This window comes from Colletotrichum abscissum, assembly GCF_030869225.1.
Source record: "Colletotrichum abscissum strain IMI 504890 chromosome Unknown Scaffold_78.1, whole genome shotgun sequence".
Taxonomy (NCBI): Eukaryota; Fungi; Ascomycota; class Sordariomycetes; order Glomerellales; family Glomerellaceae; genus Colletotrichum; species Colletotrichum abscissum.
Genome location: NW_026850523.1, coordinates 82383 through 100726, shown reverse-complemented (window position 1 = coordinate 100726; position 18344 = coordinate 82383). Strand labels below are relative to the sequence as shown.

Genomic DNA, 18344 nt, shown 5'->3' with positions numbered 1-18344 from the left:
CGTGCTCCTTCCTTCGATCTGGTCGAGTACTCGTCCTGCACCAACCGCAACCAATTCCTTCTCTCGCGATTACAACGTTGTACAAGGCGACACTCTCACTCCGCAAACAACGTCCGTTCTTGGCGAAAACGACAGAAAGATCCAAACAGGGCAGCAACCGTGTTGAAGGCCGTCAGACGAGGTGGAAGGAAAGAGACTTTGCCTGGCGTCGAATATCGTGGATAAGCAACAGCCTCACCTCAAGATGACGGGAACGCCTTGCTTGGGGGATGGGGAGGGAAGCTATCGATTTTATTGTCCCAGCTTTGCTACTGCAGCTCAACACGGCAGACACTCCGAACAACAAGGCCCTGCAGACTGCAGTTTTTTCCCTCTCTTTTCTTTACCCCTGCTGGCGTTCTTACAAGTAACAACGTTCCTCTCTTGCTCTTTTTGGAATCCCATCCCACCTCTCCACACACGTGGAGTACCAAACGGATGAGAAAACTGCCTAGGACGAGAAGCTTGGAGCTCGCTCTGGTGCTAGCAAGGAGCCACGGAGCCCGGTCTAGGGTGGGAAACGACGGCGGCAGGGGTGCGTTAGGTGCGCAACGAGGGAAAAAAAAAACGAACCAGGAGTTCAAGCTTGAAGCAACAAGGCCGACTGCATGGGTCTGGATCAATGGAGGTGCGCCATGTTGTGCCATTGGCGGCGGGCCAGGGGTGAAGACGGCCTATCTTGATTGTCGCCCGGCCCAAGAGTGGTCCAGAGGCTCCAGAGTCACAAAAGTCTTGACTCTGACTGGCCTCAACACCCTGGCCTTTCTCACTCGACACACAACCGACTCGACATGGACTGCCTGCTGCAGAGAGACCGGCGGCGTTGGTCGGCCTCATTGGGGGCAACGCGGGTGGGTGATGCAAGACGCAACACCAGAGGAGGAGTCACCCAGTAAGCAGGCTGAGTTTACAAGACGCCGACGCGTCTTTTCTTGGTCTTGGTTGACAGCTATGACATCTCTCCTCCAGGGCTGATGATTCTCATCGGAATCCTTCGATCCCTCCCGCTCTCCGCCTCCAGAGTCCACAACAATTACAGATACACAAGCATATCCCCTCACTCAATCGATCAGGGAAATAACCTCACAAGGTCGGCACGGAGTTGCGGGTACTACTCCTAGACTCTCTGCCCTTGTTTCAATCTCCAGACTACAGACAATGAAGACACAAAAGCAAACTTGGCCGTCGTTTCTTTCTTTTGCCCCCACGGCTACAAACAACATGGCGCCATCCACCCGAAGCCACGCCGTCTTTGACGCCTGCCCAACCAGACCAGCTTCTTTGCTGTCCCAATCCGATAAAATAGCCCGCCACTTTTCGTCGCCTCTCACTAGCCTCGCGTAGCCACACGTCCACTCGGACACGAGTCGGGCACCCGGGAAACGGACCGAGCTATTCTGGCTGATGGGTGGCTGCTAATACTAGGCTGTCAGCCAGAGATTTAGTGCTCCGGCAGAACGCAGCCAACGACGAACGAGGACGGCGACAGCGAGGCATTCAACTCGCCACAATGCCTGGCCTCGCCTCTGCCATTCTCAAGTTGGATGCCTCTTCCCAATTGCGACGACCTGTGCCAGGGATTAAGCTGGTCCTTGCCCATCGAGCTTTCGACGTAACGGCGAAGACTCCGTCCTCTCCCCCAGCTCACCATGGCTAGCCTCGACGCGATTTACTTGCTTAATATCCTCTGCTTCTTCACCGGCTCGCCTAGACCACCTTGCGGGGATGCCTCTCCAGATTAGCGATGGTCATCCAACAGGGTGCGGCTGGAAATTGGCTCTTGTCCCGTCTTCATTTCCTGTTCGTGGTGTATTCAACAGCCCCCAAAGTCGAGGGCGGCTACACGGCAGGAAAAGGTGGTCTAGTAATAATGGCTTCCGGATAATGAGTATGACGCAACACTCTGATCGCAGCGTCTCATTGAAAATCCCTCTTGGCCCTGCAGTCAGGCAATCGTTGACACGAACCAGGGTAAGCTTAACCCCCGGTCCCGTTCACTGCCTGTGGACCTTATCCGGCGAGGGTTGCAACGGCCACTGCAAAAAAAGATGTGAAAACTCGGGCTTCCGTTTCGTTCGAGGAACACCTTGACTCCCTCCGACCGCGAGCCCACTGATCTGAAGAGCAGGGAATCAGGGAGAGAGTTCGCAGCAAACAGAGAGCGAATTGATGTCACCTGTGGACCCAGGTGTCAGCTTCGTTGCATTGCGGCACCTTGACATCCTGGGAGAATCCGTCGTTGGATCCCTCCGAGGAGCCTCTTGGCCGCATCTTCTCTGCCATTGCCCGTCGCAAGTGGTGCGTCGTAGCATTGAAGAAGGTGGCATGCCGCAGAGAGTTGATGCAATGGGCTGTCAGCTGCATCAAGTGTAAACGTTTGCATTCACTTGCGGCGCACCCCGCCGCGTGTTGCTCATCCAACAGGAGCAATGACAGCACGACGAAATAAAGCAATGCGAAGCCCATAGGAGCTTTCTTGTTTGTATCGCGGCGATAAAATGGTTTTGTCGATGCAGGAATCTGCCATGGCGACGAGGCTCCAGCAACTGACCGTCTCAGTGAGACATGCATTTGATACCACTGTCGATAATCTCACCATGGCCTTTCCATCTCGTTTGGCAAGTTGTCAGAACATTTATTTGCAAGCAGCACAAAAGCTCCCTTCTGGCCGGCACCCTGCATGGGCTGAAACATGAAAGGAAACCCCCTCGTCGCTCCATCAACAAGCTCGACCTGAGTTTCCCCCGCCTGCCTCCGCGGTATCCGTGAAAGTTATTGGCAGCTCAAGTACCCATACGGAGTTTCCGTACAGATTGACGAAGGCGGGGTGTTGCTGCTCGACACTTGAGAGCCATCAGCATCTGATGGGCAGACAACGAGGCCAGCGGGGAATGGTAAGGGTCTAAGGCGCAAACCAGTTGCCAAGAAAACGCCGCGCGCCCATCAAAAAAACGACGGGCGATCTGCTCTCTCGGTCTGGGCGAAGATAAGGGCAGTAACACCTCACTTCCAGAATAAGGCTAGGTTAGCCTCTCAGAATCCCATCCCATCGCTCGGCACTCGAATCGCTTGGCTTTTGTCCTCGCACCTCGTCCAGACAGACGACAAGAGAAGCCAATGGTGCGGGGAGCTAAGCCACCGTAGTCGGCCAGTTCTACACCGACGAGTCCAATTTTGAGACGGCTTCGGCGCGTTGACCCGAAGACGTCGCGGCCACGCTTTTCCCCGGCCACCTTTCAAGGTGAAGCCAAATGCAGCCAACAAGCACACTATGCGAAGCAAAAACCTCGGGTGTGTCTCTCTCGCCGTGTCGCTCGCCTAAATGCAACATGGAAGCCTGCGCATTCGGCATGTTCCAGAGAGGTACGGAGTAGATCCTCAACCCACCTCCACCTCCGGTCCCCGCATGCCATGCCATGCCCACCAACAAGCGACGAATCCCAGCTGCAACTCTGAGGTTGCAACTTGCGAGTCTGCCTACCCACCTAGGTAGTCGAGCATCGAACGGCCCCTCCCCTGGTTCAGCGGCAACGCGAAACGGGGGTTGACGTCTGCTTCCCGCAAAGCCACCAAGTGGTCGCAGCAGAGTTATTTGGGGTGGTTCCCGGCTGTGGCCTTGAACTTTTTTTTCTTCGTTCGTCTTGAGTAGGTCGCCAGGGAGAAGATGTGACGCCTGTGCAACGTGGTTCTGGTTCGTAGTTGACGGAAAAGCACTGGTCGTTATCCCTTCTCTGTCGCTGTCGGCCCTTGCCGTAAGGTCTCTTATTTTCATGTATTGGACCTCGGAAGGGCACTTTAGAACAGTTCTAGAGACATTGAATAAGGTAAGGGCAGATGTCTAAAGTGTACCGATCTTTGGTTTCTCCTAGTCCGCAGGGAGGGCGGGTACAGATTCATCGCAGACTTGGCGATTGTGCATCAACCGCCCGTACTGTATGGTGTAGGTCCGTCGAGGTTCTCAGTCATGACACGGTGTGAACTTTACCTGGCGCTTTCTCTTTTCAGATCGTACATCGAGTACAGATGTGACAGACATTGAGATGAGCCCAGTTGCAGAGGGAGGCTACTGATCAGCTCGTGTGACTATGAACCTTGAACAACCAGCATTGAACGGTCTGCTTTTGCGATGGAATTTGTCGATGACTGTCCTAGGCGTTCTTACATAGATACCAACGACGACATATCCCCTTTTACCTCAATTCTAGAAGGCAATGAACCTGCTTATTGGGTGTTCCGTCACCTTTTCTCGCTTCGACGCTGTCCGAAATATGCGCTGCTCCGTCAACTCGACCTACAAGCGTTCCCTCATGGATTCTTTATGGAAAGTTGAAGATTCCTGAACATCCGCCGCCTCAAGAACCTCACGATGGAGGGATTCCTTCAGCAGCCTTGCGGTGTCTTCATTATTTTCATCCTCTCTATGAGACTCCGCGGCAACGATTGACCAAGGAGAACAGTAGAGCTCTCTGAACAAGCCAGGAGTCGTAGGCATGCTCCTCCTGTACCACTAAAGACTCATTGGGTAGCAATGAATTGTGAACTGAGGAGACCAGAGCAACCGCCTGCCCCAGCAGGTCAGATTTGGACAAGTCTCACCTCAAACGGGCTAGTTTCGGAGAAGACTCTTTGAGCTAACCGCTCATTCTCTCTACCTTTCGTGCAACTCCGCTATTTTGACATTGAAGAAGATGGTAAAGTAAGATGTTACCACTTTCTCGAGGGCCCTTACGTTGTTCGCATGAGTATCCATCAACGGCAGTGGGCCGGAATTTCCAAAGAAGTTTATAGCATGATCTAGATGATGAGGTAGCTAGACGGGGCTAAGAGTATGTCCTCCACGGAGCAACCTTCACCGATTTTCTCTTGTAGATCATCATACTGTCTATCGGGGCGAATGTCTACTTTTCGTTCATCAACAAGCAATGCTTGCCAGAGAACCACTCAAAGGGGTCTGTCGAGGATGTTGACGTCGTCGAAGACCCGCCATCGTACGTCCGAAAACAACGTTGGGCAGAACCAAGCCAAGAAGGGTTCACTTGCTATAACTGTCGAATGCTTCGCCGCGTGAGAGACTGGAATTTGAAGAGAAAATCTTCTCACGGCTTCATATAGCAAGCTGAGCTCATGATCGGGAACTGAAACCCTCTCATGGGTGTATTACTTACGCTGTCGTGAGGAGCAACAGACGGTTCACTTCTTGATACATCAACAGATATAACAGCCGCATGATGAGATCTTTGTGAATTTTGATATCGGAAGATGACGAGCCCCACGCTGGCGTGAAACAGATTGGTTCAAGTAGTCACCATGTTTCGATCTTGCCGGTCGTGTCGAAGACGGAGTTCGGGGTCGAATACAGACATGTCGTCTTTGGGTAGGCGGACTTAGTTGGGTCTCTAGCAGCATTCCCTTCCCATGCCGTCCGTTCTAAGAATCCCCTCTTACGATTGTAACGAATAGTCATTTGATCTGGCAGGCGGGATTGTATTCGGTCCTCCTGGAAAGGTTATAGAACGCGTATCTCACAAGTGTAACTAGATACCCGAGAAGTACAAGTCCACAAGAGACTGGACTAACAACAGGAATTTGCTGTATGTAAAGACCTGTAAAGACTCTTCGGTAATATAAAAACTCCATATTCAAGGAACCTGGCGTTATTCTCATGCGATAGATGGACGACCTTCTAAGTTATATACAAGCCACTGTGTGTCAACCTTGAACGACTGGAGCATGAATAAGTTCATTCTGCACCTCTCAGCCACTATAATTAACCATTAGAGTGACTGGTCCGGGAGAACAGATCGACTTCCGAGCACCTAGAACATCAGAATCACCACCCGCATGTGCACGACCATGATAGAGCCGGACTTGAGGCAAACGCGTTTCCCTTCTTCTCCAGACAGTTGTGCTGAACTTGTCGCAATTTAGCGCTGCTACCTAAAGTCTATGTAAGAACATGGAGATCCTCCTAAATCTAGTGGCACTCGAGGCCAAAACGGACTTGCCTAGCATTTCCAAACTTCTCTCATGACATCGAATCCCTTCAGCCAACCGTGAGAGATGGTCACCATACGGGACGCTACTCTTCGTTGAACAGAAAACAGGGCAGGAAGAATCAGCTCAGATAGACTCAATGCAGGTAGGTACATGATTTCATTGCCGTCAAGAAACAATTGCATCAAGCGCGCTTCCCCCTTCCCCGTGATTCATCTCTCTCGGCAGCTCGCCGCAGCTATGTAAATCGGGACCATTGAGTTCCCTAGCCAGTCTCCACCAAGAAGTAAATGTATCCCCAACGTCTACCCAAATCTCGCAAGCAGCGCGAGTGGTCAAGAGCTCTCGGCCTAGTTCATCCCGGAGAACTTGTCAACGACACCAGGCTTCAACTTGTATCAAAAACTCGGAAACGACCTTTCTGTGGAGGTTAACACAAAATCAACACGACCAGACAAGCTTCGAAGCAAACAACAGAAAGAAGGAGGCACAAACGTAAACATGTTCATACAAACCGAGTCACGCACAAGATATCCGTAGGTCGACCTGTGAACCCAAACTCGGCGAGCAGCACACGAGCATCATTCCCAAGCTCATGAACAACTCCAAACCTCAATACCAGGTTCAGGAGAAACCATGTGGCATTCCACCCGAACACAACCGAATCCTAATCTGTACGAATAACTAGGCACCTGGCCGTCCCATAAAGAACCGGTCGTCGTGTCATTTCAACCGTCAAAAAGCATTCACTCAATGTCCCCCGCATGTGTTTGTCTTTTGAGTTTCCCTCTTTCAAAACGCGGGGTTCATCCGCCTCGCAGGGATGAGCTGCGTCAGCAGCAGGAGCAGGAGCAGGAGCAGCAGTGCACCTCGTGGTACCCGGAATACCTTGGACAGAGCAGCTTGGAAATTCCCATCAACCCATTGCGTAGATTTCTCGTCCTTCAGGTGGTCCACAGACGAATCAACAAGCGTGCCAGACTGCTACCTACATGAGCCACCTCATTGCAATTTGCTGTTAAAGCCAGTACCGTACCTTGTAGTGTTGCAGCAGCAGCTCGTGCGGCACGCCGCCGCCGCCATCGCCCCCAACACCCCCAAAAGGAACAAGGTGGGAGAAAGCCTCACTTCAAAACCTAGTACCTTACCACGCCTGCGCGCTTACCTACCTTACTCCTCGCGCTCCTCCTCACAGCCCGTGAGACCCCCCCTGCTGGAAAAAAAGCCTCTTTGGAATTCCGTTTGTCATGTAAACTGCCCATTCGACGAATTCACGGCCATCACGTAACCAGTGGCACGAATAATGCCATTTCTCGCCCATTCAATCAGCGGAATTTACCCTATTGATGGGCAAAGCTATTGCTAGCAAGCTCCTTACGTACAAAAAGGGACCACTTCGTCCCCTCCCTCGCTCGCGGTCGTCTCCCATCCCCGCGCTATTCATTCTTTTCTCCATCTTTTGCCCCCGCCCTCCCTATAGCACCTTGGCTCTCGCTGTTCATGGCTCGGCTCGGAACCCGCACAGTCGAAAGAAACCATTGGACCATTCGACAATTACAAAGATGTACGGGTATATGATTTCAATATCGAATCTTCATTCCTATTTCGGCTTCTCTTTTTTTCGACTATGATTGGGCTTGCTTTGTATGCAGACCCATTTGCGATGGGCAATTGCGGCAGAGGTATCGCTGAGCAACAAAGACGAGAGTAAAAAAAAATCACCATCAAAACATCTCGTGTCATGACCATTCGAGCGCGCATTCCCCGCACTTCTCTATCTCATATTGAGATTCTGATGCAAAACCCCAGGCGGTATGGTGTGTGGTATCGATATCGGGACCGCGCCAACACAATGGGGAAAAAAAGTTTGAATATCGCTCATGAGCTGTTGTACCTCGCCCACACATTCGGGCTTCGCGTCGAGGCGCCGTGTCTCAATACACCGGAGCTTGGTCGCTACGTCCGCCCTGGACACCGGGGCTCGAGTCCCACGGCCCGGGCGATCGTACCGGCGGTACCCGGATGTTCCGAATAGCAGTGAACCCGGGCCCGAGGTCTCGGTCTTGATCGCTGCTTGCCGCACTACTCATCCCGCTGTTATTCGACATACCGCCGCTGCTGTTCGTTCTCGAATGGGATAACCCTCTCGGACTGATGCTTCCAATGCTCTCACTGCCACGTCGCGGCAGTTGCGGTATTGAGTTCTGTCGGATAGGCTGCGGCATGAGTTCGGCATTGGGGCTGATGGGCTGTATGCGCAAGTGCGACATGCCAAAGTCCCAGCCGCCGTATTGATGAACACAGTGAGGCTCCTTAATGTCGCAGTATTTGGTCAACAACTGGTACACTTGTGTTTGCACCTCGGCAGCTGAGGGTCGGTCCATCGGATTCGCCGACAGCATACGGGCAACAATGTGCATTAACGGTACGATGCCTCGGAACACGAGGCCTCCATCGGATTCGGAGACCTTCTTTGACGCCTCCTTTGCTAGTGTCGACATCCAGGACTCGACCTGTCCGAGGTTCTTGTGAAATGACGAATCCAACACAGCACCACCACGACCGGGGGTCTTGTGCTTGGCAGCACGGTGTGCGGCAAAACTTTTTGTTGTCTTTTTGACGAGGAAGCTCATCAGGTCCAAGATGACACAGCCAAGCGAGAAGATGTCGGCGGCTTGCGGGTTCAGATGTGGGTTGGGCGTGTTCAGCATCGCATTTGGGCTACCCGGGTTATCACTCCTTGGGATGGAGAAGTTGGTGTGCGTCTCCGGAGACGTCGATATAGCCATCGTCGCCATACGACCCAAAGGACTCGTTGGACCGCCTGTCGGGCGAAACCATTGTTCCGGGGCTGCGTAGTCGTATGACTCCCGGTCAAACGAATTCTTGTCCGTGTAACCGGCTAAAACCTCGGCGTTTAGTCTCGTGAAATCCGAGTAAAAGATGTGGAGCTGACTGGTGAAGAGTATAGATGAAGGTTTGATGTTCCCGTGGCATAGCCTTCTACTATGAAGGTAGGCGAGGGTGTCAGCGAGACAAAGGATCCAGTTCATAATCGTCCGTCTCCGCTCCTTCTTTGACAGATTCTTAAAGGTGGATGGCGTATTGCCAAAGAAAGACTTCAGGTTGGAATCGGTAGCAGGTGTGAAGAGGACGTATGCCGCTCCGACCTGCGTGTATGAAGCGTAATACGATACCAAGTGGTCATTCTGGATCCCCCTGATGCTATTGATGATCTCGACGAACTCGCCTTTGGAGAGCTGGCCGAACCCGTTCCCCAGTGGGATGCGGCGTCGGTAAAAGACTGTACCGGGACAGTTGGGGAGGACGACCTTGTCTACTGAGGTATTCCCCGCCGGTCTGCGCTCGATGATCTCGAGAGGAACAATTTCGTACTCGTTAAAGACGACGTGGTCGCCTCGTTGGAAGGGCTTCAGCAGATAGGTGAACTGGCGAGAAAAAAACTTGCGCTCAATCTTGTCGTCCCTTTGAGCCGTCAACCTAAGCCGCTCGACATGCTCGGAAGATATGGGCAGGTCATGGTCGTCCCATGAGTCGTCGACGATACCGAAGATCTGATCTGGGATCTTGAGGTCGACGAGAATCAAGAAGATGCGCTTGGCCTTGTTGTTGATCCAGTCCCAATACGTCTCATCCGTCAAACCATCACCAAAAGCTAGTGGCTGGCTTAGGCGCTCAATCTCCTCTGGTAAGAGGTACTGACAGACGAACTGTCTCGTGACAGTAGCGTCAATCTTTGATGCATCCCACCACTGACCCATGGTGCCCGTTGTCCAAAAATCCAGAGGTTGGTCTCGTGAGGGCTGTTCAGCCTTGCGGAGACGTCGGGTCAGCCGCGTATAGCTGGCTCACGGGCTCGATGTTCCACTTGGAGGGTTTTTTTGGCGTGTCCTGGGTTGCTTCGCGCAGTTGCTGGCCCCCTGAAATGCGGTGACGTGCCTGCCGTCTAGGACGCTGGCGATACAGGCTGCATTACCGCGTGCCTCAAAGCCCGTTTCTGGGGGGGGAGAAGCAGCCGGAGGTCGGGATGTGGGAGCTGAAAGCTGAGAGCTGAGAGCTGCGAGCTGCAAAAATAGGTCCAGCAAAAAGAGATTATTGGGAGTGTGTGAGGTTTATGTTTGAGACGAAGCAGATCAGATTGGTACTGGACGGGAACGGAATTATTTTCATGGGGTCAGAGGAAGTGTCGGGTTGGTGGTCAGTTCCATGTCGAGTCCGTCCGTCCACGTCTGCTTCCATGTTTGGGCACCCTCAGTTAAAGAGAGAAGGCAGCTTACCCTTACCTTTGGCTTTCGCGGCAGCCCTTGTACCGCGTCTCGCAAAGCCGTAAGCAGAGGTACTTTGGTCCCCGTTCTCAATGGGCAAATGGGGCCCCAACACTCGTCTACAATTGCCCAGTATCAGCAAGTCCACACACCCAGGATGGGGCGTTTTTGGCTTTTGCCTTTGGGGACGCAGCGGGCGGCATAGCGGGGGCAAGGTTGGCAACACACTAGTAACAGAAGGCGAAGAAGGCCCCGGCGTACGGCTTGCGGGCGCAAGCGCGGTTGCATGAGCCATCAGTCTCATTCTCGCGTGCCCTCGCCCCGTCTGCGTCTTCCAGTTGGAGAAGGGGGGGAACGAGGTCTACGGGACGGCTTGTACCTGTACCTGTACCTGTACTTGTACGAAGCACCCGAACCCTGTCCCCTACTCATAAGCCTGCCGCTGCCGTGGCCATTGTAGACGGTGATGGTACATTCGAGGTGCCCGTCGAGGTGCCCGGTGAGATATCTCCCCTGGCCCTGACTCTCCTAAAGTTGCGTTTACTTTGCCGGCACTCTCGTGATGGGGAACTCTGAGCTTGTGGCTCGCATGACGTGGTAAGCTCATTGGCCGGCCTGGCGGCGAGATAAGAAAACCTTCGAGTCCGAGAGTGATGGTTGTCCCATATGATACGGATCAGTAGCCATCTCTTCTGTATTAGTTAGTTAACCTTGGCCCGTCGTCTATTCGGTAAAAAGCGCCAAATTCGCTCTGGCAGCCTGACAGGCACGCTTTTCAAGTTCGCTGGCGGGATGCCGCACGCACCCGGGGTGCATGGCATCGTACATTGCAAGTCAGCACTTGCTGGACGGGGGCTTGCCTTTTCTTGCTGTTACACTGCTTCGTCCACAGCGCATCGTGGCCGATCCCCCATGCCGTGCGGGTGAACAATGAAGGCATTCTTGGCGTGCGTTGGCGTCGACTGAATGTAGAATGCACGCGACATCAACGATGCTCGTCGCATCAGGTCATCGCGCAGCCAGCTCGCTCCCTGACTCTCGCACCTCGCACCTCGCAGGCTCGCATATCGTAGGCTCGTACTCAAGACCCTGAGGGGGACCCCTCTATCAGGGGTTACTGGCCAACGTCATGGCTCGCAGCGTACAGCGTGGGCGAAGGTGGGGTATCCCCAAGGACGTACTGCAGTTGGTAGGGGTCGACGAGAAAGACCCCCACTCTGAGAGCATATCTTTTTTCCAACGTTGAGCTTCAGACGTGTTCGTGGCTTGGATGCGGTCGCTGCGTCCGCCTTGAAAGATGGGCAGTATCATACATCGTTGCGCGACAAGAAGCGAGGATGGCAGAAATTCGATAGGGCGTACGGTATGCTCCGTACGTGACCTGATCTCACCTGTCTTGGAGGGGAAATATGCTCGCAGACTCCGTGAACAGGCTTCGGGGAGCCAACAGACAAATAGGAGCACTGCACTGCGCAGACGAGCGGGCGTTTTCAAAGTCTGGCCGCCGGGAGGGCGGCGGTACAACCGGTGGGCACCGGCAGGCTGGCTCATTGCCAGGCAAGAAGCAGGCCGCGAGCCAGGATTTCCCAACTGATTCCTTCAACCCACACACTCTCCTGCGCGAGCCCCCGGTTCAATTGGGCTCCCCGGCACCAACAGGAGGTTCCATCGATCGGCGACTGTCGAATAATAATGGACGGGTTGGGACACAGAGATCAATGGTTAGTGTCGAGGGAGGCACGGGAGGGTCGTAGTGTGCCGTTTTGGGTATGCTTTTTTGGGCATTTTGGTCGTAGAAGCTCGAGAGCACCAGGCGCTTGGATACTCGCTGTCTTGGCTAAACCCTGCATCGTGCCATGCCATGTCTGATCACAGCAGATTCCGGGGCAGCACACGAGCTGTTGAAGGAGTCGTTCTGCGGTGTTGTTATCGAGAAAGTGCCCGTATATCCGCAAGGTAGTGTACGGATATTCTGCTGCACCAGGAGGGACGTTGCGGGCAACAAGGCAGGCGAAGTGCAGATTCTCTATTGGAGTATCAGCATGAGCATGAGCATGAGCATGCCCCCGGCCTCTGCTCATCACGATTCACCCGGCGGTACCATGTTCGTTTGATAACCATCGAGTGTCTCTAGGCTTGCTTGATTGGATGCTGAAGCGGGAGAGATGACATGACTGGTGTCCAAGTTGCGGTCGGTAGCGAAGGATTGTGATGCAGAAGTGAATTGCCAGGATGAGAGTCGGAGTGCCAGGCTCTTGACGTCCGCCGGCCGGTGTCAGTGGAGAGAGTGGAGGTCGGCTCGCGAGACGGGAAGAGGAATGGAAGGAAGGGTGGGAGCGGCGGGGGGAGGTCCAGACGGAAGCTGCTGCTGCTGCTGCTGCTGCTGCTCTTGCTGCAAGGTCACAATGGAAGGTGCGAGCTGGAATGCAGTGGTGGGGTGGGACTTGCTCCGCGTGCGTTCCTCAACTGAGCGGGAGGGGGACGAAAGTACCGGTACTTCGCTTACCTCCAGCGAGCCATACTGGCTTAGGGCATCTTGGACCTTATGTAAAGGAAGCCGGAATTGCTGGATATCTCCTCCAGAAGACAAGAGCACTCACTCATATCGCGACAGCGGCCTGACATGGATGAGACTGAGCCGAGTTGGCGCTTGACAGTTATTGGTAATCACGATCGCCAGATCTGTCCCAGGCTCTCGGAGTGGCCCTGGGCCCGCTTTTGAGCCCTCTCAACTTCTCCTCTCACTCGATATAAGAGATGTTTAACTCAGGAAACGGAATTGGACAACAGCCTGGAATACCAAGATCGACGCACTCATTGCCCTCCCACACTCACTTCACTTACTACGACCCTTTCACTGGCGACTGGAGACTACATGTATGCTCTTCCACATGCTCGTCGACGCTCACCCTAGTGGCGATCCCCCGGATTACTCGACATTTGCCGTATGTCTACGCTTGCTTTACAGGCTGTCATTTCTCTCTTCACGATGATTGAATCAGTCCACGAACTCTTGCTCGTGTTCACCTTTCATTGCCCAGCAAACCGTTGCCTTGGCGGGACGCACAAAAGCACTCTCTGTGTACCTTAAAAATAGGTTACCGGCGTTCCTACGAATAGATTGTGTCCACTCAAGGATCCGGGCGAGACTCTTTCGCGCCCGCAGAGCTAGGCCCGCAAACGTCTCTCCCTGCACCATCCTCATCTGACATCTGACAAACTAATGAGTTGCAACGAGTATCCGTACATGTAGCCCGAGAGTTTAATGTACCCTGCGGTGACTGCCTGTGGCCGACCCAAGCTTCCTTATTACCTCGCATGCTGCAAGGTGCCCATTTGTTGCACTAGCAGTCCAGCAATCAGCCTCGGAGTCTGTTGCTCTCAAGGCCAAGGGCTAGGCCGGGCCTGAAAGTTTTACCGGGGCTCAGTGTCGATACAGCCATGCCTCGCAAACTCAACACAGATTCCAAAGGGACTAGGATCTAATAAGAAGAGAGCATATCTTCTTGACATTTCGGCGAGATGCTTCATTCATGTACGAGCAACTCAGAGGTGCGCCGTGCTACCTCTGGCCAAGCAAAGACTTGGTCGCTCGCTTGGCGGGGCTCCAACGAAAGCCACCAAAAAAAAAGTCGACTCTCTCGATCACACCTCTATTGGCCCGCCGCAAGTCTTGGAAAACGAAAGAAACGGGCGCTGGTGATGGTGAGTGTGTCACCGGCAAGCCATTCGGTCCATACCACAAAGGTCGCAAAACCCACTCGACATGACGTGCCTTATCGCGCTACACAATCGATTAGATGTTTATATTATGAGATTGAGTGAGAAATACTCTATCATGGACCAAAGACGGTTGTCGAGATCTGTGAAGCTCAAAGCTACTTCCGAAGCCAAGGTCTCACGATCAAGGACTCAATGTACAACACCCTCGTGTACTCGAGCCCACTATCTATTGGCTGCGGTGGGTACTTATCCAGCAATAGCAACAGCAACTCTTCGGTCACCCGAAATGGCCAAGCGTGCAGAAGAAGTCCGGAGAACCGTGTTGATCTGAAGTTGAAACTTCGGATCACACCTCAATGATTAATGATTGCAAAGCAGCATACTCCGTACTAAGGTTGACATTGCGACGGAGTTACGGAGGTTTGCTCGGCTTCCTTGAAGCGAACACCTGAACATTTGAAGCGGCGCGTAAAGGATTGAGATACCTATCCATCTACCTAAGAGCCAAAGGTGACCTCCACTTGATTTTGCGCCATCTGAGTACATCAAAGGTACGTAAAGCACGTTTCCGAAAGACCTTACTTGCCTACATCTCGACTCGTCCCAGGTTGCGGATGTGTCTGCCGAGCAAAGGGCATGGCGACAAACCAACGTTGAAACTTTGCAATTCTGTGTTTAATCCAAAATCTAGAGTTATGGGCCCTGGTCTGGTCATGAGTCCTGTCCAAGGTCCCTTTCGCAGTCCCAGCTCCGCCGTCCTACACCAGCTTCATTTTCTGAATTGAAATTGTCGCAATTTCCCCTTTACAGAACCTGGTGTCTATAACAACCCCCACACAAAGCCACAGCACTCCAAGAGACTCACTCGGTTGTCCCAAAGATGACGACGTCTGAGCGGCTCCTCATTCCGCTGCGCAAATGATCAGTGCTTCGCGGTGGAGGGCGGTGAACAGCTGCCGAGTTTCGGATTCGCGGAGTGTTGAAGCTGACTGGTTCGGGCGATAGATGCGGCCCTCCCCGCCTGGCCCGTGAGATAAGATGATACTTTGTCTCGGTGCCCGCATCACATACACCACCAAAGTATCCCCGAAACAGTTGGCGGGTGCATGGGGCCCGAGTGACAAAGTGCCCCGCAAAGCCCCAAGCTTCCGGACCCAGGGAGGACTTGAGGCTACGACATCTCAACTCTAAACACGTAACGTGGCTGGCATCCCGCTGTTAGGGAATCTCGGAGCATCGCCATCACCTACCCTCTTACGCCTCCCATCCTCCATTCGCCCCCGACCGACGGTGCCGAGACGCACTCCGCAGCATGGCCTCTTGAAAGGCATTTTCAGATTCTCCTTTGCATTCTCTTCGACACTTTGCGACAGGTTTAATGATAAAATAAAGACCCGACAGACAGGACACGCACGCACACCCCCAAACACTAACCTCTTTGGCGTGGATCTACCGCCAAAATGCCCGACTCAATCGATGCTCCGCTGATGGCCGGCCGACAGGACCGAGACGACGAGCTTGACTACCGGGACGCGGAAGAGGAGGCCGACGTGCTACCAGCGTCCATGAAGCATGCACGCCAATCGGGCCCGAGTCTTTTCGTATGGCTTCTCACATTTGCTGCCGGCATCAGTGGATTGCTCTTTGGATGTGAGTCTCGGCCCCCCCCCCCCCCCCCCCCCCCCCCCCCCCCCCCCCCCCACCCCCCCCACACGCCACCACCAAAACCCACACATCGCGATCCAACACGAAGCCAATACAAAAACACCACCCCCCCCACCCACACACCCACCCCCCCCACAACCTCCCCTCCCAACACCCCCACCCACCCGTCAACCCCCCCCCCCCCCCCCAATTCTACCGTTCATGAGACAAGAAGAATAGGCAAATGCTAAACCCCTTTGCGCAGATGACACGGGCGTAATATCAGCAACGCTCGTCAAGATCGACACCTCCCTATCGAACCGAGTCCTAACGACATTCGACAAGTCCATCATCACTTCCAGCACCGCCCTCTTCGCCCTCCTCGTCTCCCCCTTTTCCTCCATCGTCGCCGACGCGCTGGGCCGCAAGCGCGTCATCTTCGTCGCCGACATCCTCTTCATCCTCGGCGCCCTGATGCAGGCCTGGGCCGGCACCGTCACCTCCATGGTCATTGGGCGATCCATCGTCGGCCTGGCTGTCGGCGCCGCCAGCTTCGTCGTGCCCCTGTACATCGCCGAGCTGGCGCCCGCTAGCCACCGCGGCCGGCTCGTGACGATGAACGTCCTTTTCATCACGCTGGGTCAGGTAGTCGCCTACATCATCGGCTGGGCGTTCGCCGAGTACGGTGACCAGTCGACGGGGTGGCGCTGGATGGTCGGTCTCGGGGCGCTCCCCGCGGCGCTGCAGTGCTCGATCCTCGCCCTCATGCCCGAGTCCCCGCGCTGGCTCGTCATGGTGGGCCAGTCGCTCAAGGCCAAGAAGGTCGTCGAGAGGGTGCTGGGAAACACGGTCGGCGGCATGAGGAACGCCGAGGCGGTCATCAAGGAGATTGAGATTGAGATCAGGGAGGAGAGGGAGGTCATGAGGCGTGAGGGTTCGCCGCGCATGGAGTGGTGGGGAGGCTGGCAGGAGCTGTTCTCCGTTGGGAGAAACAAGCGCGCGCTGGTCATCACCTGCCTGCTCCAGGGCCTCCAGCAACTGTGCGGTTTCAACTCGCTCATGTATTTCTCGGCGACCATTTTCAAGATGGTCGGGTTCGGCACGCCCACCCTCACCGCCATGAGCGTCGCCGTCACAAACTTCATCTTCACGGTCGCGGCGCTGTGCCTCATCGACCGCATCGGCCGACGCAAGATTCTGCTCTACTCCCTGCCGTTTATGATTGCGGGCCTAATGCTCTCGGCATACGGCTTCTCCTTTGTCGACCTGCGGCCCGAAACGGCGGCAGCCTCGGAGGGCGGTACCGGCGAGGGAGCGGGCACGGACAGGGGCGCGGCGGTGCTGATCCTCGTCAGCATCATGGGCTACGTCGCGGCGTACGCGCTGGGTCTGGGTAACGTCCCCTGGATGCAGAGCGAGCTGTTCCCGCTCGCGGTACGGTCGATCGGCAGCGGCGTCTCGACGGCGACCAACTGGGGCGCCAATTTCGTCGTCGGCCTGACGTTCCTCCCACTCATGGACGCTCTGAGCCCGTCGTGGACATTCGTGCTCTACGCGCTTGTGTGTCTGGTTGGGTACGGGCTCATCTGGCGCATCTACCCCGAGACGTCGGGGTTGAGTCTCGAGGAGGCGACGAATCTGCTAGAGAACGGATGGGGCGTCCGACGATAGCCTCGAATTGCCGGCGACCCTCTGGCATGCCGTATGGTGCCCATGGTGTGCAATTGTGCATATGGGGATCCTTGATTTTTTCTACCTAAAGGGGTGGGATATCCCCTGGTATTTTACATATCTTAGATGACAATAGCGAATCAAAACAGCCAATTACACTATAATGATCTTTGCTGCACGGATACTAATTAGATCGGTATGGCTAGGAGGAAAATTCAGATGTACTCCGTAGATTACCTACAGTAAAGTAGGTACGGATAGAAAGGGAGGGGCGATGAAGCATTCTAGACCTTTCTGGAACGCTTTGGTCGTTGCGTCGACTGCCAAGTGTGAGCGGAGAAACCAGCTCGTTCGGGCTATTTTTTACCCTCTTATTTCTTCCTGCCCTGGACTGTCACTGAAGGAGCCTCGGAGGGCGGAAACCTAGGAGGCGGCAAGAAGCGGCATTGGGCTGTCGCTCTGGGTTGGGCATTCGGCGAGAGGGTCTACAATAGCGGCCGAAGACCGCGGCCCGTGGGAAATTGTGGATGAGCTTGTCAGCTTGTGTTGAAAACGAGATAGAGCGGGTGGATGTAGGGAGTCAGGACCCACGATCATCATCCTGAAGCCTGAAGGGGACATGTAATCTCCCCGTAAATCCGTTATTCCCCTTCCTTTTTGTGGTTGGCTAGTGTTTTCTTTTTATTATGATTATTTCATGTGTGTGGTTGCTGCTCATTCTATGATTTTTATCCTGTGACCGTCTTGCAGCGTTTTCTCGTGGAATTTCCAAGTATCCCACGCGCGACGTCGACAACGTCGATGAAGGTAGCCATACGGCGTTCTAGACACGGACAGACGCCGAACAGTTGGATGCACACGGCCGGGGATGCCGTGGCGTTTGTGCACGTTTTGTCTAGTCAGTGCTGCAGGGAAAAAGTGGCAGACGCAAGGTGACGTTTAAGGCTGATGACTAAAGCAGTGCATAGGATGGTTCCGAGAAGGCGC

The 18344-nt window shown here is 54.2% G+C and overlaps 5 protein-coding genes across 5 annotated transcripts; 2 read left to right on the top strand and 3 right to left on the bottom strand.

Moving 5' to 3' along the window:
* Positions 1-2230: 2230 nt before the first annotated feature.
* CABS01_15993 (uncharacterized protein) lies at positions 2231-2566 on the bottom strand (the record flags this gene model as incomplete). The annotated part of the gene is made up of 2 exons (XM_060549325.1): positions 2231-2350; positions 2462-2566. The coding sequence occupies 2 exons, from the start codon at positions 2564-2566 to the stop codon at positions 2231-2233; spliced, it is 225 nt and encodes a 74-aa protein (XP_060390783.1).
* Positions 2567-7967: 5401 nt separating this feature from the next.
* Positions 7968-9815, bottom strand: CABS01_15992 (protein kinase; the record flags this gene model as incomplete). Its single annotated transcript, XM_060549324.1, has 1 exon — positions 7968-9815. One exon carries the CDS (start codon positions 9813-9815, stop codon positions 7968-7970), a length of 1848 nt encoding a protein of 615 aa, XP_060390782.1.
* Positions 9816-12175: 2360 nt separating this feature from the next.
* On the top strand, positions 12176-12433 carry CABS01_15991 (uncharacterized protein; the record flags this gene model as incomplete). The annotated part of the gene is made up of 1 exon (XM_060549323.1): positions 12176-12433. The coding sequence occupies one exon, from the start codon at positions 12176-12178 to the stop codon at positions 12431-12433; it is 258 nt and encodes an 85-aa protein (XP_060390781.1).
* A 161-nt stretch (positions 12434-12594) lies between these two features.
* On the bottom strand, positions 12595-12944 carry CABS01_15990 (uncharacterized protein; the record flags this gene model as incomplete). The annotated part of the gene is made up of 2 exons (XM_060549322.1): positions 12595-12785; positions 12920-12944. 2 exons carry the CDS (start codon positions 12942-12944, stop codon positions 12595-12597), a joined length of 216 nt encoding a protein of 71 aa, XP_060390780.1.
* A 2558-nt stretch (positions 12945-15502) lies between these two features.
* Positions 15503-17357, top strand: CABS01_15989 (uncharacterized protein; the record flags this gene model as incomplete). The annotated part of the gene is made up of 2 exons (XM_060549321.1): positions 15503-15692; positions 15952-17357. The coding sequence occupies 2 exons, from the start codon at positions 15503-15505 to the stop codon at positions 17355-17357; spliced, it is 1596 nt and encodes a 531-aa protein (XP_060390779.1).
* Between the last annotated feature and the right edge of the window lie 987 nt (positions 17358-18344).